This window comes from Bemisia tabaci, chromosome 6 (genome assembly GCF_918797505.1).
Source record: "Bemisia tabaci chromosome 6, PGI_BMITA_v3".
NCBI lineage: Eukaryota > Metazoa > Arthropoda > Insecta > Hemiptera > Aleyrodidae > Bemisia > Bemisia tabaci.
In genome coordinates, this window is record NC_092798.1 from 18,772,438 (window position 1) to 18,799,535 (window position 27,098).

The window sequence follows — 27,098 nt, forward strand, 5'->3', positions numbered from 1 at the left end:
GTGGAAATGTGTCCAAACCCACGAAAGTAGATTGAATAAACCCCTTTCAGCCAGAAACCCCGTGAAGTTCTTCAAGACGGTTCCACCTGAATCCCTTTGAAGTCTACCTTTCACCGTGAATCTTACTCGCCATAATTGGACCACGTTGGGTAGAAAGGAAACAAGCCACATCACCTATCGCCAAATCTAATTGGGCAGATTCACTTGTTACATGAAAACGGTTGTGCGGATTTTTGTGCAAATTCTTCTCTTGTAAAATAGAAATTTGCCCGGTTAAATATGGCAATGGCTGATGTGGCTTGGATCCTTTCTGCTAAACGAGGTCCAATTATTTCATCATACAATCGCATTGACATGGCAGGCTATCAACAGCAACCATAAGAGGATACTGTAATGATAGCCTTTTACTAGAGTTGTACCCATACCAGGCGTAGCGATGCAGTCGAATTCTGCTTTGCTAAGGAGGAACGTCGTATAAACATTCAAGATTTGCCAAATTTCCCCGGATTAAACGTGTATTTTTGAGGAAAGTTAAGCATATTTTCCTTTGAAATTTGTAGACATTTTCGATTAAATTCTCTACAAAATTGTTCAAAAAAATTGAAATAAAACAACCAACAGATTCCTTCAAAATTCGCATTTTATAGGAGGAAATTCGGCAACGCCCGAGGGTTCATACGGCGTTTTTCCCGAGCACGGCAGAATTGCTTTCGGACTAAGGAAAAACGCCGTATGAACCTTCAGGCGTTGCCAAATTTCCTTTGATAAAACACGAATTTCCCGGTATACTTTTGAATATTTTCCTTCCATTTTTTCAGATGATTTTGTTCGCAATTTCACCCGAAGTCCCTGAAAATTTCAAGGAAAAATATTCATATCTTTCCTCAAAAATAAACATTTTATTAAAGGAAATTTGGCAACTCTTGAATGTTCATACGGCGTTCTTCCTTAGCACGGCAGAATTGCTTTCGGACTTGAGTCATCTATATGCAGATTCGCGAGGGAACCTTTCTCTCTTCTTAGACCGAGAGCCAGCACCGAATTATCTAACCGGAGAGTATAAGAATTTTCACATACATTCTTAGATCGGGAAACTCGAGTGTAGCAAGGATCGGGCAGTCTGGCTGGTCATAGCCGCTGGGTTCAAAATTTGAGACCCATCAAATTTCCGAAAAATTGCGTAAAATTTAACCGGAAAGTATTATAGTTGATTTTAGCCTCATATTGTAGGGGTGACTTCCCTGATTAGATATCACCTTGCCAGACCGTCGAACTCCGCTGGGAAAGGGTTGCCAGACCGCCCGAAAGTTCCGAAAAATTGCGCAAATTTTAACCGGAAAGTATTATAGTTGATTTTAGTCTCATTTTGTAGGGGTGACTTCCCTGAGTAGATATTACCTTGCCAGACCGTCGAACTCCGCTGGGAAAGGGTTGCCAGACCGCCCGAAAGTTGCTAAAATCGACCTTTTCTGCCTCATTTGAATGCACAATAGTCCATAGCCAACCTATCCCAAAATAGGGGTTTACCTTCCACATTCTGGAAAAAAATCTCTAGCATATGTATCCTATGTGTTTTTTAGCGCTAAGTTCGAATCTGAACTTTGCTACCTTCGATTTTTGCCGCTAAAGCCGCCATCTTGAAAAGACGTTGCCAAATCTCATTTTTGTCCAAGAATCGGTAATAACTCGTTCCCTGTGCGTCGGACGACAAATAAAGTTCTGCAAAGCGAAAGTACGTTAAATTTTGATTTTAAACATGCATCAAAGTTTTGAAACAATGCATGTACCGTCCACCAGAGCGCGCTGAAAACCGCGGAAATTTGAAAAAATTGTCATTTTTGTCGTTTTTCGTGAACACCATTTTTTCTGGGCGATTTTTCGGCGAAAATGGTCGTGGAAAAGTGAAGTCAGCGAAAAATGCTACAAGAAAGACTCTCAATTTTTGGACTAATGACTGTTTTTACAGAAGTTAGGAGCGCTGGAAGTCGAAGACACCAACGGCCGAAATCGGCGTCAACGCTGGATCACGGTTCTGTCATATTATAGGGATTGTACTTAATATGGTTTCATGACGTATTATTTTAGCTTTGAGGCATTGAATCTCGCTGTGAACATTACAGTTAGAGGTTTCAATTCACCCAGTATGGCATCCCTTTCTAGATCCCTGCTCTGTCCCTATTCCCGCAGGTCTCGCAAAATTATGATGAGGCACTTTCCTTTCAGGGTCTAAATTTTTTCGATCCCGGGGAAAAAGAGTTGAAGTCGCCTAACCATCATTTCAGCATCATTATTAGGAATGTGAATTGTTAGTCGAACCAATTTTAATATCTGAGGTTCCAAACTTTGCGAGCAGGGTCACAGGAGCGAGGAGCCTGAACATTGAAGTTCCTGCCAACTTTAATTTTCAGGTCCCTGTGACCCTGTTCGCGAAGTCCGGAACAGGGTTATCGTCAGGTTTTCGAATATTTCAGGCGTCAATGCTTTTTACCTCTTTTTCTTGGGAGGAATCCTCCCTCAAGGCACTTTCACAGAAATCACAGCAACATAAATACGAAGATAATATTCAGTAAAATACTAGGGGCGATTTTGTGTCTCACGACACCATTACCAATCGCTAAAAAGTACAAAAAGAAAAAAAAATAAAATCAAAAGAAACCAGCATGGCATCACATGGTGATGGTCAACATACTGAGACAAGTACCATCACCATGTAACGCCATGCTGGTTTCTTTTGATTTTAATTTCTTTTTTTTATTTTTGTACTTTTTGGCGGTTGATGATGGTGTCATGAGACACCGAAACGTCCCGTGCATTTTTATGTATATTATAGCCTTATTTCCGCCGTGTCCTTTGTTTTCTTTATGCTATTTCTGTTTTGGGCTACCTGTGTACTTATGTCTCTGTTTCATAAATACAAATATGTGCACCGAATAAGGCCGTTTTCTTATACCCAGCGGTCAACTGTCACATAATCTGTTTGGCAGCAGCATTTGAGATTTGCAGGAAAATATTTTTCTCAGCTCCTCCGGTTTAGGCTTCTTCCCTACTAAGTATCGGCGACAAGTAATTCTTTTTTGGCACGCAGACATATTTAATCCAAACTTGCGGGTTCGTCCTAAAAGAGTGTTTTTGGGCTTCCTCCGTAGAGCAAGGCAACGAGTCAAATTTTGGATTGCCGTTTTTACCAGGCTTCATACCATCATTATTCAGCGAAGTTTCTTCGGAGTTTTTATAACCTTACAGAGCAAAAGCTGCACACGTGTACACTTAAGGGTGCACAGTTTTGTGCGGAAATGTATGGAAAAATCCATGCAGGAGGATTTCTCACTCAAAGAGGAAGTAGCAGAATTCGACGATTCAGAAGCCGTACAAATTGATTTTAAAGACGTCGATGATAACCCTGTTTCGGGGACATACTCCTCCCTACCAACTCCAATATTAAAAATTTCTGCATCCCTGCCAGCTTTGGAACCCGAAGCTCAAGCTTGGAGAGCCCAAGCCAAAATGCCGAGATTTTAATCATTTCATTCAGCTTCCAACATGCTGAGAAGAGTGCCAGGTTCAATTATTCTGATAACTTCAAGCGTGCGCAGCTGACCATGTGTTGAATTTTTTTGTAAAGATCGGATATGCTACTCCCATGAATAGATATTTCCAAATTTGATTTGACTAAAACTTAACATTCTTAATAATAATGCTGAAATGATGGTTAGGCGACTTCAACTCTTTTTCCCCCGGGATCGAAAAAATTTAGACCCTGAAAGGAAAGTGCCTCATCATAATTTTGCGAGACCTGCGGGAATAGGGACAGAGCAGGGATCTAGAAAGGGATGCCATACTGGGTGAATTGAAACCTCTAACTGTAATGTTCACAGCGAGATTCAATGCCTCAAAGCTAAAATAATACGTCATGAAACCATATTAAGTACAATCCCTATAATATGACAGAACCGTGATCCAGCGTTGACGCCGATTTCGGCCGTTGGTGTCTTCGACTTCCAGCGCTCCTAACTTCTGTAAAAACAGTCATTAGTCCAAAAATTGAGAGTCTTTCTTGTAGCATTTTTCGCTGACTTCACTTTTCCACGACCATTTTCGCCGAAAAATCGCCCAGAAAAAAATGGTGTTCACGAAAAACGACAAAAATGACAATTTTTTCAAATTTCCGCGGTTTTCAGCGCGCTCTGGTGGACGGTACATGCATTGTTTCAAAACTTTGATGCATGTTTTAAAATCAAAATTTAACGTACTTTCGCTTTGCAGAACTTTATTTGTCGTCCGACGCACAGGGAACGAGTTATTACCGATTCTTGGACAAAAATGAGATTTGGCAACGTCTTTTCAAGATGGCGGCTTTAGCGGCAAAAATCGAAGGTAGCAAAGTTCAGATTCGAACTTAGCGCTAAAAAACACATAGGATACATATGCTAGAGATTTTTTTCCAGAATGTGGAAGGTAAACCCCTATTTTGGGATAGGTTGGCTATGGACTATTGTGCATTCAAATGAGGCAGAAAAGGTCGATTTTAGCAACTTTCGGGCGGTCTGGCAACCCTTTCCCAGCGGAGTTCGACGGTCTGGCAAGGTAATATCTACTCAGGGAAGTCACCCCTACAAAATGAGACTAAAATCAACTATAATACTTTCCGGTTAAAATTTGCGCAATTTTTCGGAACTTTCGGGCGGTCTGGCAACCCTTTCCCAGCGGAGTTCGACGGTCTGGCAAGGTGATATCTAATCAGGGAAGTCACCCCTACAATATGAGGCTAAAATCAACTATAATACTTTCCGGTTAAATTTTACGCAATTTTTCGGAAATTTGATGGGTCTCAAATTTTGAACCCAGCGGCTATGACCAGCCAGACTGCCCGATCCTTGCTACACTCGAGTTTCCCGATCTAAGAATGTATGTGAAAATTCTTATACTCTCCGGTTAGATAATTCGGTGCTGGCTCTTGGACTATCTCACCTCGGGAGCGGGAGCGGGGACCCGTGTAGCTGTGCCTGTGTGCGATACGTTTGTTGCCATTGCGATGATGTTAATCGATGTTGCGACCGGGAATAGCTATGAGCCGTTTTTAACACCTAGTCAGGACCGACCCGACCGGAGACGACTCCTCACGCATCGTCCCGACCCAGACCGGGATCAGCGCAACATTAGGGGGAAACGCCGTATGCGCTTTCCGGCGGTGCCAAATCTCTCCCTGTAAGATATTTATTTTTTCGGAAAGTCGCGCATCCAAGTCTATATCGACGGTGAGAGTCCGCGACCACGTATCTCGTTTGCGGTGTTCGAAAATTTCCGCTCCTATTTTATTTTTTTAAAAGAGTACAAATCGACATGATTATACTTGAAGCTCCTGCAGGATTTTCTTCGCAAAGAGAAGAAAAATCACGGCAGTTTTTAAGAACTCCCGTCAAGTAGTTTTCCATTTGAAAATAAAGTATGACAGGAAGTCTGCAACGTCACATACCGAGATACATGGTTTCGGACTTACACTGTCGATGTATCTCTAAATATGAAGCGGCGCAACGCATAGTAATCAGTGGCGCGACGTGAATGATCGATTATCGATATTTTAAGCTTAGGTGAAATATCGATTGTTAAAGGTGTTCGTTGCAAAAACCCTGTTTATCGATCCTTTTCCATAGGTTTAAATGTTAAATGGTAGATCAATCGATATATCGCAGAGCACGCCACGCCACCGATGGTACAAGGGTAATGTTCTTAACTTCGGAGACTTTAACGCGGCGCTAGAAAAATAGAGCATTCCTCCTGAGACATCGCATTAAAGTTTGAAAAATCTCTGATTTCAGCAGGTGCTTATTATGAAATTTCATTAAAGATTTTTCTAATATCATCCTGATTTTTTCTACTATTTTAAAAAAAAAAAAATCCAGACTTTTGCGCGAGTAGATTTACGCTTGTTTGATTTGAAAAAATCAACATATTTAATGAAATGAATCAGAAGTTTTTTCCTCAGAATTTCCTGATATTTTCCTAATTTTTCCTATTATCAATTTTCCTGATATATTCCAGTTTTACTGATGGTAGACACGCAGGAGGAGCTGTTTCGGGAACGAACATGAATACGGCCCTTCACTACGAATTGTACGAGGTATTTGACAGATTACGGGGGGGGGGGGGGGAGGGGGGTTCAAAAGTTTTTCCAGAAAATCGTAATTCAATGGCGAGAATTTGGCAACAAACGGATGCTAATACGCGGTTCTTCCTTTGCACGGATGATTACAAACCACACCTCCCTCACGCCGCCACCGCCGCACAGTGGATCGAGTCAATAAGGGAGGTCGGACATTAAATTTTTAAGTAAAACTGCAAATTTTGATGTTTATTTCGTCAAATTTTACAGTTTAAGGGGTACTTCTAAAGAGAAATTTCATGAGAAAACCAATGGAACCACTTTGAGAACCCCAAAGTTATGTTTGAACGGAGTTAGAAGCGTTTAAAGTTTCCAAAGTTTGTCCGACATCTCCTGTTGACTCGATCCACTGTGCGCCGCAGCCGTCTAGCTCGTCGCTCCCGCTCTACCCGAGATCCCACGAGAAATTTAATTACTCCTTTGCTTGATCAATCCGATCCGGCTAACGAACATAGGAAGAATGAATATTTCAAGTTTGGCAGAGCACAAATTAATATGCCTCCACACACCCGAGACCACTGATTATTACATTAGATTATTTTCATTTGAAAAATTCCCATTCTTCCCTCACCCTCAACACACACATACTCACTTGTTAACATTTATTTCATCGACCCAATCTATATTTATTATTTTTTTTCTTTTTTAAAAAAAAAAATAATAAGGAAATCATGTATATAATTACTGAGCGAACTGTTATCTCCGGTTGAGACTTCTACTCATCTGGAAGGAGAGATATGAAATTACTGACCTTTTTGTAAAAATGCACAATTTGAGATTAAAACAGCTTATAATTATTTGCATTCAATACGGGAGTTTGATTTTTTTTTCGACCGTGTAGGGGAAAAAAAACAAAAATGCATTATCCCTTCCAATGGAGGTAAAAGTTGCAATTATTAACGTTTATTTTTTTTTTCTCACAAACGAGTGGGTCTTATGGGATCGGTGTATTATGAAAAATACCACAACCAGGAAAAAAATGTTTGACGGTAAAAAAATCGATACTTTCTCTTTTCTTTCGGTTGTTGTTCGTTTGTAGACAGTTTGTACCGGAGCTAAAAACTGACAAGTAATCACAGTGTCCTTGAACTATAAAAGTCAATTATTGGAACACGATATTCGTGTTTAAAACAATTCTGAACATTAATCAAGCTGAAACACTGAGTATAAATAAAAAATTCAAGAATGATTTTTAGTCATAATACAAGCACTCTCCTATTCTAACGGTGCCTGAGTTACTTCCGGAGGGGTGTATGTGAATGATGTGATCAATTCTTAAAAACTTGTAGCCAGAAAAACTAAAATAATCGAGTGAATATATTTTCAAATATTGTTTCAAATCATTAAAATGCACGACAATACTGTTCAAATAGATTTATGGACAAAAATTTCCTGTGATACAAAAAAATATTCGATTTACTGGCTTTGGCATGAGATACGTTTTTTCAGGAGGGAAAAGTTAAAAAAAGGGGTCAAATGGTACTTGAAAACTTAGATAGTGTCTTTGGAAATTCCGAACTGTAGCTAAATTATTTCGTGAGTAAACCGTTATCATTTATGACAACTTGACGAAAAGTATGTCGGATACAATCCAGTTTGTAATTAACACGCTCTTTTATATTCACAACTTTTTATGATCCCAAAGGCCAAATTCACACTAATTATTTTCATCGAGCTTAGATCCAACACCGTATAAAAAATCGCTGTGGCAGTACAGAAAGCAAACGGACTGGGAGCTTTAAGAGATCTTAAATGCCAGTTTCTATCTTACTGTTTTGCCTATATCTAAAGCTTAATTGGGTGAAAAAAATGAATGAAAAGTTGCTGTATGCATAGTAATTTCCAGAAATCAGTCGATGCGGTGGCATTTCTCAATTTATTAGTGCGAGCTAAAAACTTCTGGAAATTTCCAAATGCCCAAATTCGCAGCAAGGGGGCAAGGAGGCATTATTGGACTATCGCTCATAAAAAAGCCAGTCTCATGCACCTGCAGGCACTGCCAAATGGAGTGCCTTCATGATAAAATAACAACTAGGCTACTGCAAAGTGTTAAAGATCAAATACCTTCATCAAGAAAGTATGGACAACGGGTCTTATTATGAAGATCCTTGGGATAAAGGAAATAATGGCGGCTAATGTCGGTGAGGGGGGGGGGGGTGTTGCCGCCATCTTCTGACGGTTATCACCTTCTCCACTTTTTATCAACCTCACCGTAGTAGAGGTCGATATTGAGAGGACTTTTCCGACTTTCATGCAGAAAATTGGTTTTGGTGCTGAGTAAATATGCCTTACTTTGGTTTGAAGTAAAATTCACGGTGACAGTAGCAAATAAACCCTCATTTTCTGTCATTATGAATCATCTACAAGCAACGCCCGCACTGGAAGAAAAAAACACATTGGATCCAGAGTCCAGACTCTTAAAAACATCGACAAGAAAAAGTACTCTTGATTCTATCAGAATCTAGCTTAAATCAAGAACCAAGCCTCTTAATTTAAGCGGATTTCGTTTTGATTCAAGCAAAAATCCGATTGAATCAAGAATATTTTTTCTTATCAATGTTTTCAAGAGTCTGGACTGGTAGATCCAATGTGTTTTTTTTTCCAGTGCGCCCTTTTTTTCTGCTGTAAGAAATGCATAAAGCCTAAGGTGGCTAAGCCAATGAAGAATGGACCTTTCAGGAGCCATACTTGCAATCGTTCTGCACACTGGCGAGTGGCGAGCGGCAGGGGTTTTTTGCCCATTCCAATCTGGATCGCGAACATGACATGATTTCATCGCGCCGCTCCGCTGTTTTTCACCCGCACCTGTGCGCGCACCTCGAGCGAGCATACCACCCGTCGAGCGAGCAACGCGACGTCACAAGTAAAACTCCCTGTAGGTTCTCCACGTATGCGAGGCTTATCGATACCCGCGCGGAATTTCTCATCCACGCTGGAGCCTGAACTCAAAATTTCGATGTATCGATTTACAATGGAACGAAGTGTGCGAGCCAACAAAGAAACAAGCTTTGATGCCGTCTTTTCAATTGAAACCTGCCGCCACTACACCGCATCTTATCGGGATAATCAGAGTGAGGAATAATCAGTGGCGTTTCGTGCTTTGCGATTAATCGATCGAACTGCTATTCAAACTTATGGCAAGGATCGAATATAAAGGTATTCAGTATTTTATTCATCGATGCTCAACTATAGCTTCAAATGGGAGTACATCGATACTGCCGTGCTAAGGGAAACTCTGTATGAACATTCGAGAGTTGCGAAATTTCCCTCGATAAAATGTGTATTTTTGAGGAAAGTTACGTATATTTTCCCTTGAAATCTTCAGGGATTGTAATTAAAAGATTATCCGGAAAATGGGAATAAAAAAATTCACAACATATCCCGAAAATTCGTGATTTTTAACGAAGGAAATTTGGCAATGCCTGAGGGTTCATACGGCGTTTTTCTCTGGCAAGGGAAACTCCATATGAACATTCGAGAATTGCCAAATTTCCCCATGTAAAATGTGTATTTTTGAAGTAATTCATTCTTATTTTTCTTTGAAAATTTCAGATATTTTAGATTAAATTACGAACAAAATTGTCTCAAAAATTGGAAGAAAAATATTTAAAACTTTCCCAAAAACTTCGTATTTTATCAAAGGAAACTTGGCAACGCCTAGAGGTTCCTACGGCGTTCTTCCTAAGCACGGCAAAATAGTCGATTATCCACGCTTTGCCAATGAGAAAAACTACAGCATAGGGAGGAATGGAAGGCTATCGTCCTCTCATCGCTTCATCCAGACTGAAAGTTCGATTCCGCGTTAATCTAGGATCAAAAAAAAAAAAAAAAAAAAAAAAAAAAAAAAAAAAAAACTCAGCCGCGGTGGATAGTGAGATGCGCAGCCCTGGACGTGCTGCAGTGTCTCTTATAATAAGCTTAGGCTACATAAGTTTGCCTTATTTATGCATAAACTCGGCCGTAATAAGCTGGCGAGCTACAATCGGTGTTTGCCCACTGCCATTAAGGAACGCACTCTCTCCATCAACCACTTGCTGTGGATTAAAAGTTCTCGCCTCCGAGCCGGGCAGCCGGACAGCCGGGTCGCTAAGTCCTCTCCCGAGCTGCAATCCGTTACAGGGCTCAACGCTGCCCCCCCCCCCCCCCTCCCCCGCCGGAGGCCCCTCCCGTCATGTAACCAACTCCGCGCTGACTTTTGAGCCGGCCAACTACGGATCGTCCGATGGAAATGTCTCGTACCGCAATATTTCCGATTCGAAAATTAAATGTATTTTTAAACGCGTACGTCTTAGATGATGAGTGATGACTAAACAGCGCCACAGCAATAAAGGCTCCTCCCCGATGGGCTTAGTCCTTTCTTTATTGGACATATTGCTCAACACGTCACTCATCAGTCATCATTAAATCGCGGCGTTGAGCTCCGAAATTAACTTAAACTTGATGACAGGATATAAGTTGGGTATCCGCGATCGAGATGGAAGTTCAAAATGGAGTGGCTATTTTTTTCGTTCGGCTGATTATTTGACTTATGTTCCGTTAGAAAACTACAGCCACCTGAGACTGTAAAGCGTATCAAAGAGTAAAGACACATCCCGTGTGTTCTAGACTAAACAGACTAGACTCTTTCAACTTAAGTGTATACAACTTTAAAGTTGAGATTTTTTTTCAAATGTATTGCACAAAATTGGGAATTTGCAAGTGTCTGAACTTTGTAATTTGTCGTTTCTAAGTGGACACTACTGAGTAAAATTAAACAAGAGGATACCCTTGGTTCCTAAATTGAACAATTCTTGGAGGAGATATAAGACTTATCAGGATATAACAATCAGAAGTGGATCCTTCAGTGGCCGCATACTCTGTCAAAAAAGGTACTCTATACCATATTGCCGAGCTAAGGAAAAACGCCGTTCAAACATTGCCAAATTTCATTCAATAATAACCTAATTTACTAGGAAAATTGTCAATATTTTTCCTCAGTTTTTCCAGACAATTTTGTTTGCAATTTTCTCTAAAATTTTTAAAAATTTCAAGTGAAAATTCGCATAATTTTCTTTAAAAATACATGTCTTATCCGAGACAATTTGGCACTCGCAAATGTTAATATGGCGTTCTTCCTTAGCACGGCAGTATAGGGAAGATAGGACAGTGCGAGGTCTCTAAAATATATTGTTTCTGTGCTTCTCTCTCCAGGAGCATCTGGAAACGCAGCTCAGCATGGACACGGGACATGCGAGTGAAGGCAGGAGCGACGAGCGTCCGCGTGCTCTATCTTGTGTCTCATTTCGGCAATAGGTTCGCGTGTGACCCGAGCGTCTCCGGCCTGACCCGCGTGCACATTAAAAGCTGGCCGGCCGCGCGCCGAGGCCCGTTTCGATACCGTGCAGGCCTCGCGCAGCGTCGGATAAGCTCGCAAGAAAGTATCCGAGATGTAACCGCATGTTGCTCACTAACAACTCCTCAACAACCAATTATTTTTGGATTATAAAAACAGAGAGGAGACGTAAAACGTTATGTGCCGACACTGAGTTGGGCGCGTTACTTCGGTCGTACGTTTAACGTTTATGAACTGCGTCTAGCGGCCCGGGGTTTGCATTCTGATTTGTTCTCCTCGGATGCCTGGTCTGCTGCGCTCCGGAAGAAACACATTAAGCGCTGGGTAAAACCATACGTGCATGCGTGTTTTTGCAAATGACCGCTCGACAGTCGTGTTGGACGTTGCGTCGCGATGGTGCCATATAGGCAGAGACAGGAGGCTCTCCACTAATATCTTGGCCATGGTGGAATCTTTCACTTCCGGGACTTCATCATTCTACTGTTGGCTTACCTACATCATGGTGGATGTTTAACAACGTGTTGGCAGTTTCGTTTTGCAAACAAGCCGAAAATGGCCGAAGTTTGGGGAACTTGTTTGGCTCGTGACGTCACCCGAAACTCATCATCCACCATGTGGGTAGCTCAACAGTCGAAATGAGGGTGATGGCTGTTGCTCCCTCATAAATTGTTCAGAAGGAATTGTTGAATCCTCGAAAGTAAAAGCTTCCACCTGTCGCCAGGAGGCCAGTGGAGGGTCTCTTGTCTCCGCATATAGGACTCCCGATTTGTACGTGACAAATGACAACTTATCTAGACGGTGGTATTTCAAATCTTATATTCTTAATATTTTAGTCTGTTATGCGAATTTATATCACCTAGTGTGACGATACAAAATTCCATGAAAAATTTCGCCTTGCTTAATTGGAGAAAAATAGGTGATTCGATCAATTTTGCCTTCATGAGCAAAATACTCAGAGATCTGCATCAAAAACATGCAGAACTTGGCAGGTCTCTAAAATTTACGAGCCTTCTGTTCCGAGAATAACGCATGCAATAGGTAAACCCCCTTCTAATTATCTCGCTGTTCTGGATTCTACATTACAAGAGAATTAATTATACTGTTCACGATAGTTTATCTTTCTATCCGAGCGCTTAAGTCTCCAAATGTCTCGTGGCAACGCGAGCCAGAAATTTCGGCGTCAGCGTGGCTTAAATCTTTAGGAGCCCTCAGGAGCTGAATGAACAGGAAATCTCCTTATTTCAAACCATATTAATGTCCTTTCGAAGAGACTTCTTGTCACTTTAAGGAGACTCCCAGTTGACTCAACGAAAATTCTTGTCAGAGAATTATGAAGTGCAGAATTTTTCTCAATGTTAATAGAAGGAAAGCGAGCTTTCTGTTATACGAATAACGTTAAAGAATAAATAATAACGATAGAAAGTTTCCCCTCCAATAACCTCGTCGTTCTGGGTATTACTTTACAAATAAATTTATTGTACTATTTAAAGATAGTTAATCTTTCTATCCCAGCGTTCAAGTCTCCAAGTGTCCCTTCAGAACACGAGCCAACAGTTCCAACATCGGCGTGGCAGAACCTTCCAATTCGGCAATATCCTCACGAAAGAACACAGCTGCATTTCAATATTGTCAAATTTCCCCTCGCAAACTGCATTTTTGCCGGGAGAATTTTGGGCATTTCTAATCGAAAATTTCATTGATTTTTCCTCTGATCTCATGTAAAAATCAGACGTATGTTTGACGAAAATTGTGCATATTTATTCGTGTGATAAATTGAATTGTTAGAGTCAATTTGGTAACTTTGATGTGGAGTTACGTTCTTTCGTCCGGGGAACGACGAAATTTTCCGAATATCGACGGTGAAACTACCAAACCACGTATCTCGGTTTGCGACGTCGCAGACTTCCTACCATACTTTATTTTTTAAATGAAAAACTACTTAACGTCCAGTCTTGAAAATTTCTGTGATTTTTCCTCTTCGCGCAGAGAAAATTCTGTGAAAATTTCAAGGAATGATATTGATTTGGTCTACTTCAAAAAAATAAAATGTGAGCGTAAATTTTTAAACACCGCAAACGAGATACGTGGTTTGGTAGTTTCACCGTCGATATATTGTTTCCGTACCAGCCAGCGAGACATCCACGAGAGTTCGATGACTAGAAACCTACCCTGATTAAGAAAAACTCCGGCCGTGGAAGCTGTACGCACAGGCTATATAGACATACCGTCCGCGTTCCGGGCTTAGAGACCGAAAGTTCCGGACGTGGCGTGTTTAAGCTACGGCTCCGGCACCCGGAACTTTCGGCCTCTAAGCCCGGAACAGACGGTATGTCTATAAAGCCCGTAACTTCTTTTTCAATGTACAAGGGACGTAAAAATAGGAAACAAGGCGGAAACGGTGCGTGTAGAACATGCGCCGGGGAACGGAGCGGGAAACGGTGATTTCCCGACGGCCGGCGGCCGGAGGGAAAATTTCGGTTCTCGGTGTAGTGCGTGCGCCGCGGCGCGCGCGTAACGGGGACTCTTTCTCGCGGGACGGCAGCCCTGGCCGCGCGTCCGAGTGCGGAGGCTGCGCGGCGCGCTTTTTCCTAGTATCCGCGCGCGGGGCCGCGGCCGAGCACTCCATCAGTGGCTCGCTAATTCCTTTAAATCCCGGCTCGGAACGGTGTTACGGCAAATGATACTCGAGCCGCTCATGCGATTTTGCATGTTTCCATCCCCCTCCCTCGCCGCTCCCCCTCCGGGCCGCACCGTTTTATGGCTCTCGCTCTTCTCTGATTTAAATCACCTCGCAAATGATGCATACACATGTTGCTCATATTTGAGCTGAAAAATGCTCGCCGGCTTGTCAATCACTGCACGCTAGCGCTCCGCTCCGGCCCTTAGCCTTAACAACCGCATCCTGTTTGCCTGTCTCCCTCTCGCAGCGCTCCCGGCGCAAGTGGACCGTCCCCGTCGCCGCACAGTGGTTCGAGTCGATAGGAGAGGTCGGACAAAATTTGGAAACATTAAACGCTTATAACTCCGTCTATACAAAACTTTGAGGTTCTAAAAGTGGTTGCATTGGTTTCCTCGTGAAATTTTCTTCAAGAAGTACCCCTTGAAATTTAAAATGTAACGAAATGAACATCAAAATTTGCCGTTTCAGTCAACAATTTGATGTCCGACCTCTCCAATTGACTTGATCCACTGTGCGCCGGCCCAGCTGTTCTGCCGTCATACCCAAGAGAGCAGTAAGTGCATTTCTGGATGAGCCATGGTTAACGAATGCTTTTATGGGTCTCGAGGTTCATCTTAGAGTGCACTTACTGCTCTCTTCGCTATGACAGCAGCGCTGAACCCACGACAACGCCGCCAACGGATAGGGCTGTGCGCCGCGCGGAATATGAATGGTCCGCGTCGTCCCGGTCGGGACGAAATGAATCGATTTCTCGCAAGATGGCGCAGGGTCCTTTTCCATTTACATGGCAGACGGAACAATGAATGACGGATACGTCTGTTTTATAGTTACTAAGGGTGTCATCCTGCTAAAAATTACCATGTTGGTGAATTGAGTGAACATGGTAAGAACGTTTTACCAACGTGATTCCAAATAGGTCAGAGTTATCAACGGTGACCTAAATGGTAGTAACGTGTTGACGTCAACATGATGTCATGTCGATGGTGAAGCTGCCAGACTCTGTATCTCGGTGTTCGACGTTATAGACTTCCCGTCATACTTTATTTTTTAAATGGAAAACAGCTCGGCATAATTTCTTGAGATCTCCCTTGTTTTCTCTCCTCTGTGCGAAGGATACATACCGTCCGTTCCGGGCTCTGGAGCCGAGAGTTCCGAGTGCTGGAGCCGTAGTTTCGACTGCTACGGGTGCCACCCGGAATTTTCGGCCTCTAAAGCCGGAACGCGGGCCGTAAGTACAGCTTCCACGACCGGATTTTTTTTTCAGAGGGAATAAACTGCACTGAAAAAAAAACACACATTGGATCTAGAGTCCAGACTCTTGAAAACATTGACAAAAAAGAGGACTCTTGATTCAATCAGATTTAAGCTTAAATCAAAAGGAAATCCGCTCAAATTAAGAGGCTTGGTTCTTGATTTAAGCTTAAATCTGATTGAATCAAGAGTATTTTTTCTTGTCGATGTTTTTAAGAGCCTGGACTGTAGATCCAATGTCTTTTTTTTTCCAGCGTGAGTCGGAGATCCCCTCACAAAATTTAGGGAAAACTTGCAATCAGAGAGTTCTATTACGGGGGATATTTGAAATTTTTTTGGTGAGAAACTAAAGTAGGTATGATGAAAAATCTGATGTCGCTTGAGTAGTTCCGAATTTTTGGAATGTATTTAAAAGTGGAGAAGGAGTAATGAGAGAAATGAGTAATTACGAGGTGTTGATAATCTTACCTTGGTCCTAGAATAGCCATGGGATCGTCTGGAAGCTCGGAGAGGACGAGAACTGTGGCTCCAGGTGGGTGCCCCTGATAAGACGGCACCGCCTGATAAGCAGCTTGGTTCAAAGAGAGAGGCGCCCCTGGCTGTTGCACGACAACGGAGATGGGCCCGTTGGGTCCGTTGGCCTCCTGGATGGACAGACCCTGGGGCAGCGGCTGCGAGGCGTCGAAAATGACCGTTTCCCCCTGGGCGCCCGATTCCAGGTAGATCACATTCTTATCGTCCAAACCGTCCCCGACCGGCAGATTGGAGTGGGCGACGGACAAAGTTTGCTCCTCGTAATCTTTCCCGAACTCGACCGGGGTCATGGTGGCCAGGAGGACCGGGGAACTGGGTCCTTGGTCGTTGCTCACCGGGCTCGGGCCGTTGATGTTGGACGTTGACGTGGGGGCCAGCGGGGCCGGCGCCACCGGTGACGCTGCTGGGGGCAACGGTGATACATCGTTCCCCTCGACTTCGTTGATTCCCGAAACTCGGTTATCTGGTTCTTGCGGTCTTGTGTCCTCCATTTTGATTCGAAACTACCGATACTAGAGATAAAAATAAACAAATAAGACACACTATTGAAAAAACTACTTATATTCTCACCTCAGCGAGGAATGTAATTCTATCTTTCTAATTCTATTGATATGGCACTTAAAATTATCAGTCCATTAAGATTGCACTTTTGATTTCGATTGAGTATGTGATAAGCACGGCGTATTCACATTGAGCGGATTCTTAAATTAGGATATAAAACTATCAATGTTCGTAACTTCGGGGTACAGAGCGTCTGTAATTTGGCACATTCTGTAACAAAAGAAAAAGAAATACCGTATTAGAAAAAGATAGTCTGCAAGCATTTGACATTCAAAACTTAACATAAAATGGTGCACGTCACAGAGACAATTCTGCTGTTGAAATTCTGGGACAGAAATCTGAAATCCCTTAAGTTTTATAGAGGGGACTAAGGGCACCGGCTCCCCAGTCTCCCCATCAGAGGGTGCTTCAGCAAAGCTTGCTGCCCCCGCACTATAAAATCAACTTTGAACTTAACGTGCAATATAGCTTCAAGAAGAAAACATTTTCTTCGTGTAATTCTGTGACATTCTCGGATGAAGGATTTGACACATTACTTTTTTTATGGACAATGAAACAAATCAACATACGATATTTTTCCATTACCCACTACATTTTTTAATTAATTTTTCTCTGTTTCTTTAACAATGAAGATAGATACTGTCTTCTTCGCCTAGTCAGGTGAGCTACTCATCCATCCCCGATGGTGTTGGTTCGATGTTGAATTAATACATAAAGCCTGTAATGAAGAGAGCAGACTCATTAATCGCATTCAAAGAGTCAGCTCATAGAATCGCGAGCAATCTGATCGGACATGAGTCCATTTTCCCGACAGGAAATGAAAGCTCAAAGCTAGACAATAAATAGAGTAATCAATATTCGCCGATTAATTTAAGATTTTATTAGTTTGCAAGATGAAAAACAGAACCGGTAAAAAAAGAAGTCATTAATCAAGGTGGTAGTCCAGCACACCGAGTGGTGAGTAGGTCATAAAAGTGCCTACATGGAAGGAGTATGATGGTCTGCATGGGATGAAGACCGGCCCGCTTTAAATCGGCTGGCTCAGTGATTAGGATTAGATACGGAACAGCTATTCGTTCCGACACCTTCTGCAGAAACAACGCGCAACATATACGTACATTCATTGCTTCGCTCCGGAAGTAGTTCCATTCTACTTCAATGTCTCGGCTGTCCAATTTGTGTAATAATTGACGGAGCTATAAAACACTCGTTAGTCATCGAACAAGGCTCGACGGGAGTTTTTTTTGTAAAACTTTAGCCTCGTGGTCTCCGGGATTAAATGGATATCCCGCATATTACTCCGTCAATTTGTTTTTCCTCAACCAAAGAGAAAACTTATTAGTGGTCTGAACGTAGCATTCGACTGTACGCACACATGCTTACGGAGGAAACTGCGACGCAGGTATAGCATACCTTGGCGTTTATTTATTCACGATTCAGGAATACCTACTATTAGATAATTGAGGGAGACAGTGAGTGGAAAATTTGAGATTTGAGAAAATGCTCGTGGCCGAATTTTGTCGGTCTTTTCACCGTTCTTAGGAAGAGTCTCGACTGCACTTAAGGATGCTGAAGCTCCTTGGGAAGGACTGACAAAATTCGATCCTTGGTAATAATTGAGTGGATATTTTATTGAACGAATCCTTCGTTCTTCGTAATACTGTCGAGAATCACCCAAGAGACGCTTGGAAATGGTTCGGATTGTTGAAAATCGACGAATCTTATTTTCGGCTACATATAAAGAGTCTCCACCTTTGCACGGATTACGCATGGGCTAATTCATTTTTAGGCGTGATCAGTCGCAACAATTTCGACACGCACTCCAGATTGCCTATCTTCGTGAAATGAAGGAGCTCCCGAAAAGTCGTCGATCTAAATGTGAGACTTGAAAACAACAATGTATATAGAAGAAGGAAGGAGGACAACGACGACAACGAAGAAGAAGAAAGAAAAGAAAAAGGAGAAGAAAAGAAGAAGAAGAAGAAGAAGAAGAAGAAGGGAAGACCAAGACGACGACAACGAGGAAGGAAACTGGACTATGAAGGAGAGGAGGAAGAAAGGAAAAAAGAGGAGAAGAGGAGGAAGAAGAAGAGAAAGAAGAGGAAGAAGAAGAAGAAGAAGAAGAAGAAGAAGAAAAGAACGTGCGACGACGACGACGATTAAGAAAAGGAAGAAGAGTTAGAAAAGAAGAAAATACAACGATCAAGAAGAAGAAGAAGAAGAAAAAGAAAAAGAGGAGGGGAAGAAGGAAAGACAACAACAACAACAGAAGCACAGACGACAACGAAGAAGAAAAAGAAGGAGCGGTTTTCCTCGTGTCTTGGAGCCCTGTCCATCGGGCCCAAAGAATGAATGCGCTCCATTGGCGGAAATTCGACTGCTAATTCGCGCGGGAGGGAAGCGGCGCGCGGCGTCCGAAAGCTGGAACCGGTGGCGAGATGAATGGAACGGATCCTCGGAGGGGTAGAGATGCGGCCGGGCCGGAGAGCCGGGCGAGGAGGAATCCAGACACAGACGAATGATATTATCGACAGGTTGCTATTAGGACTAGTTTCCGGGCTCGGGAGCAGAAGAGGCAGCGGCAGACACCGCTCGTAGGCTTCGTGACCAGATCAACCTGTTTGACAGAGTCCGAGATAGTCTCAATGGTTTGGGCGTGCGCAATGCACCGCGCCGCCCACGCGGGCAGCGCGACGCGCAACGTCCCATTGAAAACATCATTAAAAACCCGGTCCGAGTTCGCGGGGCGCGTTTTACGTTTGGCGAGTAAGGTTTTGTGACCCGCACAACCTGTTATACCGAGCGGCTCGTTGTGGTCGGGTCCCAGACCGAGACCTAGACCCAGACCCAGTTCGACTTCTGTGTGGAGTCTCGCTGAAGATGCTCGCCGAAAGGCGTGATTCGCTCCGGGCGAGCCACGCTCCGCTGCACCGCCTCCTCCCGCGCGGAGGTTAGGTTGGAGGTGGACGGCGACCGCGGCGCGACGTCAGAAAATCGGCCCTATTGTTGTCAGCACGTGGATCTAAACGCACTACAATGGCCAATGAGGGCCCGCTCTATTCGCTCCGCTTCACTGCCCGAGCTTCCTTTTATCCGCTAATTCGCGCTTTTCACGCTTCGCGCGCTGCCGCGCCGCCCCCGGTTAACTCGCTTATGGACCGTATCCGAGTGACGTCACAGTCGAGACTACGTATGAAGCGCGAACTTCGCGTTGCGGAATGCAATGCGTGAGTGATGATCTAACCATCCTCAAGTCATCGATTAGCGCTTTTCCTCCGAGATTAAACGGACGAGCGCTCTGCCCTGCCACGATGGAGCACAGTATGCAGGGAAATAACACTGATATCGTTAATTAAATTTATTTGTTGACTTTATATTATTAACTAAATTTTACTCAAAATTGGCAGAAAGGAACCAAGCGACATCAGCTATTGCCAAAAACCGCGGACTTTATTTTTTTTACGAGAGAACGTTTGTACGGGTACCTTTGAAAATTTTAGCTGATTTGCTTCGTAATATGCAGAAAATTAACTGAAAGTTGCACAAAAATCCGCATGAACGTTTTCATGTAGAATATTAAACTGTCCCGTTAAATTTGGGAATAGCTGATAAGGCTTGGTTCCTTTGGCCAATCAATCATACAATTCGTCATTTAACTGTTTTCAGAGTTTTTAAGGAAGAATTTCTAACCGTTAATTCTGCACAAGAACGAAGAGTCTGCTGCGGTTTTATTGTCTCAGAGACGTAAGCTATTAAAAAAGTCGAAAAATTCATTGAGCAAGAATGAGTGGGGGAACATTCAAGAAGCATCATCTCAAAAAATCAGGAGGAGCATAAAATGATTCAGCAGAAAGATGGACGGTTAAGTGAAGTGAAATAAAAATTCGGTGGGTCATTTCCGTTAGGTACCTCTATTATACGGTATTATACAGTATACAGTAGGCCTCTTCTTCAATGTAATTAATGAAAAGTGGAGTTCTCGTGCATTAAATATTTACTTATTATGGAATATGAACCTTAATCTACATTTTAATATATTAAATGTATGTATTAAGTTCATTGGACTTTAAAAATTGGACTTTTCTTATCGGACGTTTCGCATACCGTCACCTCCCGGCCAAAGTATCACAAGCGCCATGCAACGTTTCAAAATTACCGCCGCAATTATATTTTTTAAACAGAGAAATCGTTCAACGAAGCTGTCCAAAAATTGCATTGAATTTTCTTGGTGCTGCCAATAAAATTCAATAAAATTTTCAAACAAATTCAACCAACAATCTCTCTGCAAACAAAGAAAATGGCGGCGGAAATTTTTAAACGTCGCATGGCGCTTGTGATACTTTGGCCGGAAGGTGACGAGTTCATTGGGCTATAAAAATTGAACTTTTCTCATCGGACATTTCGTATAACGGATATTTAAAATGTGGCATTTCCACGCGTTTCCTATGTTTTATTCAACGAGCGCAGATCCTTCGGAGGAAAATTGTGGTGATACGTAACGAAATCCAAGTCCAGAGGCAGTCGACGTCTCAGCGTTCCCTCATTCATTCCGCCTCTTTTACTAGGCTCCACACCAGCCTCCAGCCCGGAGCCTAAATGATCACCGTGGAGAGGGCCGCGCACCGGGTAAAAATAGCAATTAAAGTACCCGAGGTGGGGAGCGAGAGGGTTCCCTCGGCTCCTTTTTCCGTGATAGTCCGAGTTCAATGTCCAGGATTTTATATATGTCTTGGACCGAGGTCAGTCTCCACGACTCAGCTTTTTCGACGGGAAATAAGGGTGCAGACACACAACTCCCTAGGGGAGCCGGCGAGAATTTATTTGCATTACGCATAGCCTCTCTGACATTTTAATGTATGGCTCCAGGAGCTATGAATAATTTCCTGATGGTTGAGCTACTTGAAATTAAACAGGGAAAAGTAGAGAGCGATTTGGACCGCGTTTAACAGAAAGGAACCAAGCCACATCAGCCATTGCCTTAACACCGCACTGGAAAAAAAACACATTGGATCTAGAGTCCCGACTCTTAAAAACATCGATAAGAAAAAATACTCTTGATTCAATCAGATTCAAGCTTAACTCAAGAACCAAGCCTCTTAATTTGAGCGGATTTCCTTTTGATTTAAGCTTAAATCTGATTGAATCAAGAGTCCTTTTTCTTGTCAATGTTTTCAAGAGTCTGGACTCTAGATCCAATGTGTTTTTGTTCCCAGTGCGGGCTGATTATTGAAATTGATAGACAAAGCGATAGATAAAGATGACATGGGGAGTATAGAGCGATCCTATTCGTCGAAACGGGTGGTTTTGTATAGATTAAGGGGGGGGGGGATGATGGACTAACCACAGAGTCTCTCGTGTGTTGCCTTTAGCTAGTCTATTATCCACCTCCTTTGTCTATTGCAACCACCCACTTCTACCAATAGGATCCCTCCATATCCCTTTTGTCTTCTTTGTCTATCACTCTGTCTACCAATATCAATAAGCGGCCCGGTGCCGAGATAACCATAGAAGGAAAACTTGCCTGAGAAGTGATGCTTTTGATGCGATTGGGGTGATTTCATTCGGGTACGGTTTGTAAAAAAAAATGTATAGCATTGCCTGATTTCTAACCTAAAAAACCTCGGAGACTTTAACGCGGATTCAAGAAAGTGGTCGGATAGCGGCAATGGGCACGAATGGAGTTATTACTTGAAACTTTTTGACTGGATTGCTTAACTTTACGAGAAATTCACACAAAAATCCGCACAACCGTTTTCATGTAAAAAATTAAATTGCCCGGTTAAATTTGGCAATAGCTGATGTGGCTTGGTTCCTTTCCGCTTAACGCGTCAAATAGGAATCCGCGCTGTTTTTTCCTTGGATCCTGGGTTTCCGTTGGGCCGTTCCGGGTTTACCGTCGGGGGATTTTCCCACTCACCGGATCAGAAAGCGGCGCCGGCCGCGACCGTTGAGTGACGTCAGCGACCACGAAAACGGGAATTTCACCCGCCGCTCGGGTTTATAAAAGTAATGAAACGTTCCTTTTATTCCCGGGAATAAGTCGAAGTAAATCAAAGATAAAGGCCTCGTGATAAGCGGAACCAAATCAAAAACCGATGCAGGGAATTATTCAGTGTCGGGTAAGTTAATTTGTCTTGCGCGGCATTAGCACAAGAGCAAGTTGCTTTGCACTAATTAAACCCTGATGGATTGGTTTTCATATGAGAACGGCCTCCGAGATTTATACACCTCGTTAAATTCAACTTTCAGCTATCAGCTATCTGGTAGGAAATGCTGATCTGCACGGCATAGATTTTGAAGTGCAGATACTCGGCGGCGAGTATCAGCCGGGTACCGTTGCTGTTGCTGATGCTGTTGAGTCGCGGAATGGCACGTAGGAACGTGCTGCTGTGCTAAGGAAGAACGCCGTATGAACATCCGAGAGTTGCCAAATTTACCTCGATAAAATGTTTATTTCTGAGGAAAGGTATGAATATTTTTCCTTTAAATTTTCAGAAGCTTTAGGTGAAATTGCGAACAAAATTATCTGAAGAATGGAAATGTTGCATGTGCGAGGAATTTGCGATTTGACTGTTGATTCTTGTGTAAAAGTTCGCGAGAAACACGATGGTGCCACTGGTTTTCTCTGAAATCATCTCCCAAGCTCAAAAAAAGCCCTCAAGTTGAGGCCAAAATGGAGGGGATATCCCACGCTATCCTGAGAGTCCACATCTACATCAAAACAAACTCTCCATGCAAAGATAGGGAGCAAATACATTGACAGGGCTGCTACTTTATTTGGGGACTCCAAAACTGAAAAAACGGCATCACTGCTACTGCATTTGCTCCCTATCTTTGCATGGAGAGTTTGTCTTGATGTAGAGGTGGACTCTCAGGGTAGGGTGGGATATCCCCTCCATTTTGGCCTCAACTTGAGTTTTTTTTGAGCTTGGGAGATGATTTCAGAGAAAACCAGTGGCACCATCGTGTTTCTCGCGAACTTTTACATAAAAATCAACAGTCAAATCGCAAATTCCTCACACATGCAACATCTCCATCGGGAGGAAAATATTCACGAGTTAAACAGAAAATTCGCGTTTTATGAGAGGAAATTTGGCAACGCCTGAAGGTTCAGACGTCGTTTTTCCTTGCTCGGCAGCGTGGGCTTCGGACATCGGTAGTCGCGCCAATTTGTGCCGCGGCCGGACGAAGCTCTGGAGGGATCTCCGGGTGAAAAATTAAATTTAATCAATTCGCTTAGCGGAAACAAATGCGGGTGTCAGGGCCCTGATGCACGCTGATTAATTATGCGCGAGGGCCCCAGCCTCACCACCGTGGCCATCTATCAAAGCGAGCGGCTATCGATCCATCGAATCGCCGCAAATTGCAAAATCCGAGACGCCTAATTATGCGCGAGGATTCGAGGATTAATTGGTGCATTTCGTAGGTTCGCGAGTGGCTCGTTGCTCAACTAGTTGTCACCGGCGCGGATGTCGTCGATGCGGAGACGCACGCTGCCGCGCTAGGGAAAAACGCCCTACGAACATCCAGAGTTGCCAAATTTCCTCTCCGAAAATATTTATTTTGAAGAGAGTTGTGAATATTTTTCCTTGAAATTTTCAGGAACTCTAGGTGAAATTGCGATCAAAATTATCACTGAAAAAAAAATCGTGGTGTATTTACTAAGAAAAGGGTAAAATTACCAAGAATTCAGGGTTCTATTTGATCCCAGTTTTTTATTGGTAAAATTACCATTTATGGAATTGGTTACCGAGATTTCTCGGTAAAATTATTGAACTTTCTCGGTAATTTTACTGGACCTTGGTAAAAACGCCAATATTTTTATCGACTGTGGTAGAATTACCGAGATAAAATGGCAAAGTTACCGGGAATTGATAACCAATAAATGTGGTATTCTTACCTGAAAAAAACAGTAAAAATACCGGTTTTCAGGTAAGCTTACCAGTCTGTCTTGGGAAAATTACCAATAATTGGTAAAAAAAAAGTGAGATGGTAAAGGTACCAACGGACCTTGGTAAAAACGCCGAGAATTTTTTTTCAGTGTGCGATCAAAATTATCCGAAAAATTGGAGGAAAAATATTAACAAATTTTCCCGAAAATTCGTGATTTATCGAAAGAAAGTTGGCACCGCCTGAGGGTTCATAGGGCGTTCTTCCTTATCACGGCTGCATGCGGCCTCCTCATCGTACGTAATGCAGGCCATTAAGCGGCAACAAATTCATGCGGTTACTCTAACTGACCGAGTTCGCGTTTCAAAACTCAGGCCCGACGCTCGACGCTCGCATCCACGTAGGTGCTCGTTTGAGTAGTGTGATTTGCAACGTTTGCGCCGTTTATTTTAGGCCCGATGACGGGTGACGATGACCCGCGAGCAGATGAGATGATTCATTGCTCAAGTCGCGTCGTTTATAAATCGTCAGGTGAGATCTCTGATCTCAGACTCTGCGTATTTGCCAAAAAAAAAAAAAAGAGAAGTTTGACCAACACAGAGACAATATTTACCCCACACTGCTACGTATCTTCCATGTGCGTTGAAAAAAAAGTTAAGGGCTACACTGAAAAAAAGTCGCTTTGATCTGGAGTCCAGACTCTTACATCCATTGACAAGAAAAAATACTCTCGACTCAATCTGACTTTTTGCTTGAATCAAAAGGTAATCCGCCTAAATCAAGAGGCTCGGCTCTTCAAACAAAGTCTTCGGACACACCGTCCGTTCGGGGGTTGGGAGCCGAAAGTCCGGGTGCTGGAGCCGTAGCATCCATTGCTCCAGGTGCTAAGCCCGGAACTAGCCCTACATAGCCCGTAAATACAGTTTCCACGGCCGTAATTTTCAGTGTAGTATGTTCCGGAGGTCATAGACAGATTTAGACACTTCGATCGGAGGGAGGGGGCGCGCAAAGGGAGTCCGGGGGTCTTTCCCCCAGAAAAGTTTCAACATTTTAAAGCATCTATTATGCATTTTAAGCCAATTTCATCATGAATAATTACCAAGTAAAAACAGATAAATGGTTTCGCTGTTATCAGTCGGATCTCTGTTGATATTAGTTGTATCTCATCTAACGCGTGTTGAATCTCTACAGATGCGAGTAAAAGTCCAGTGACATTGATAGAGTCTCTATAATACTTGTTTTTGACCGACTCATATAAATGGATACCTAGCCAATATCCAAACAGACAATGAGTCCGTGATTTTCAATATCATCGCATCAAAAAAAAGGCAAGTCCAATATGTTATATTTTTAAATTTTACACAATATAAAAACGCTTTCAGATCAGAGGAAGCAAAACTTTGCTAATAAAATTACGCAGAGTAGTTGAACCTAATTATGATAATAATCGGCATTAAACTTTCCGGCTTTTAACTTTTTCGGCTTTAACTTGTTCCTATTCGTTCCCTGAGAAGTTATGAAATCAAGACACGGACTTTTTTCGGAGCAGATATCAGAAAGCTACTAGGATCAAATATGAGATGTTATCTAAATGGACGGGCAGGATCTAATCCATCTTTACCGCAGAGCATCTTGATTTCCATAAGAGAAGACGAATTCTTGGGTGTGTCCGCGATCGGGAGAGTTCAATACAAAAATATGAAATTTCTATTCGTAATCTTCGGAAATATAATGAGAAGAGTGAAAAACACACGCAGATATTTTTACAGTCGTTATAAATGACGTAGTTCCTCAGAATAGATAAATTATACTTGGAATACAAACTCATTTATATCCCTCACTGTACAACCAATAATCAACACGGTAATAAAAAGTATAATCGGCTTCCATAAAATAAAGGGGAAGGACTCTTAATATGTGACTACATTCTTACACGGTCAATGTTGTTCATTCGTATGTAACATAGAAAACTGCAATTCTGCAAGGCAACCTTTCAGCTTGTTTACACAATTTTCAGTTGCCTTTTTTCGTAGATTTTGCCTAATGATCCACGGTTTTCACCTGCAGGGTTGTTACTGTAATTTTGGAGACAATAATGGAGAAATTTTCATATTCATACGTAATAAATTTGTAATTTGCTGTATAAAAACTGAACGCTATAGAATCACTGGAGCGCTGTCAAATTTTCACCGGTAAAATATCTATTCTTAGGAACAGTTATGAATATTTTTTCTTAAAATTTTCAGATACCCGAGATTAAATTGCGACTAAATTAAATAAAAATTAAATAAAAAAATTAATTTTATGACTATGAAATAAAAACTATGAGATGAGCTAGTGAAATTCAGAAGAATTTAATAGATTTTTCCAATTGAGGCAAACTTTAACATCGGGTTTCCTAGCCGTGATATAATTGTTAAAATCAGCTGGATGGAAGTATCGCTATCTTCTCCATAGTATCTTAGTGATGAAATGAGGTTAATTTAATTTATTCATTTCCCTCGGGGGGATTTGCGTTTGAACGCTCTGAGTGGATTTCAAATTTCCCGTTAGTCATCCATTGATTTGATACTTTGCGTCTATTTAGAGCACTTTGGTTTTTACCGTGTAGAAATTTCCGATTAAGATGGGAAATTAATGGATACTTTGAAAATCGAGGTACGCATTCCGTTTGGTTTTTTATTTTTTAT

The 27,098-nt window shown here is 42.4% G+C and overlaps 1 protein-coding gene across 7 annotated transcripts in view; it reads right to left on the reverse strand.

The window, feature by feature from the left end:
* Positions 1-27,098, reverse strand: part of grh (grainy head) — a 211,244-nt gene that overhangs the window by 155,543 nt on the left and 28,603 nt on the right. For all 7 annotated transcript variants that reach the window (XM_072301769.1, XM_072301767.1, XM_072301772.1 and 4 more), the window contains exon 2: positions 15,892-16,728. In XM_072301769.1, the coding sequence (XP_072157870.1) occupies positions 15,892-16,448 (557 nt within the window). In that variant the 5' untranslated portion in view covers positions 16,449-16,728. The remainder of the gene's footprint in view (positions 1-15,891; positions 16,729-27,098) is intronic.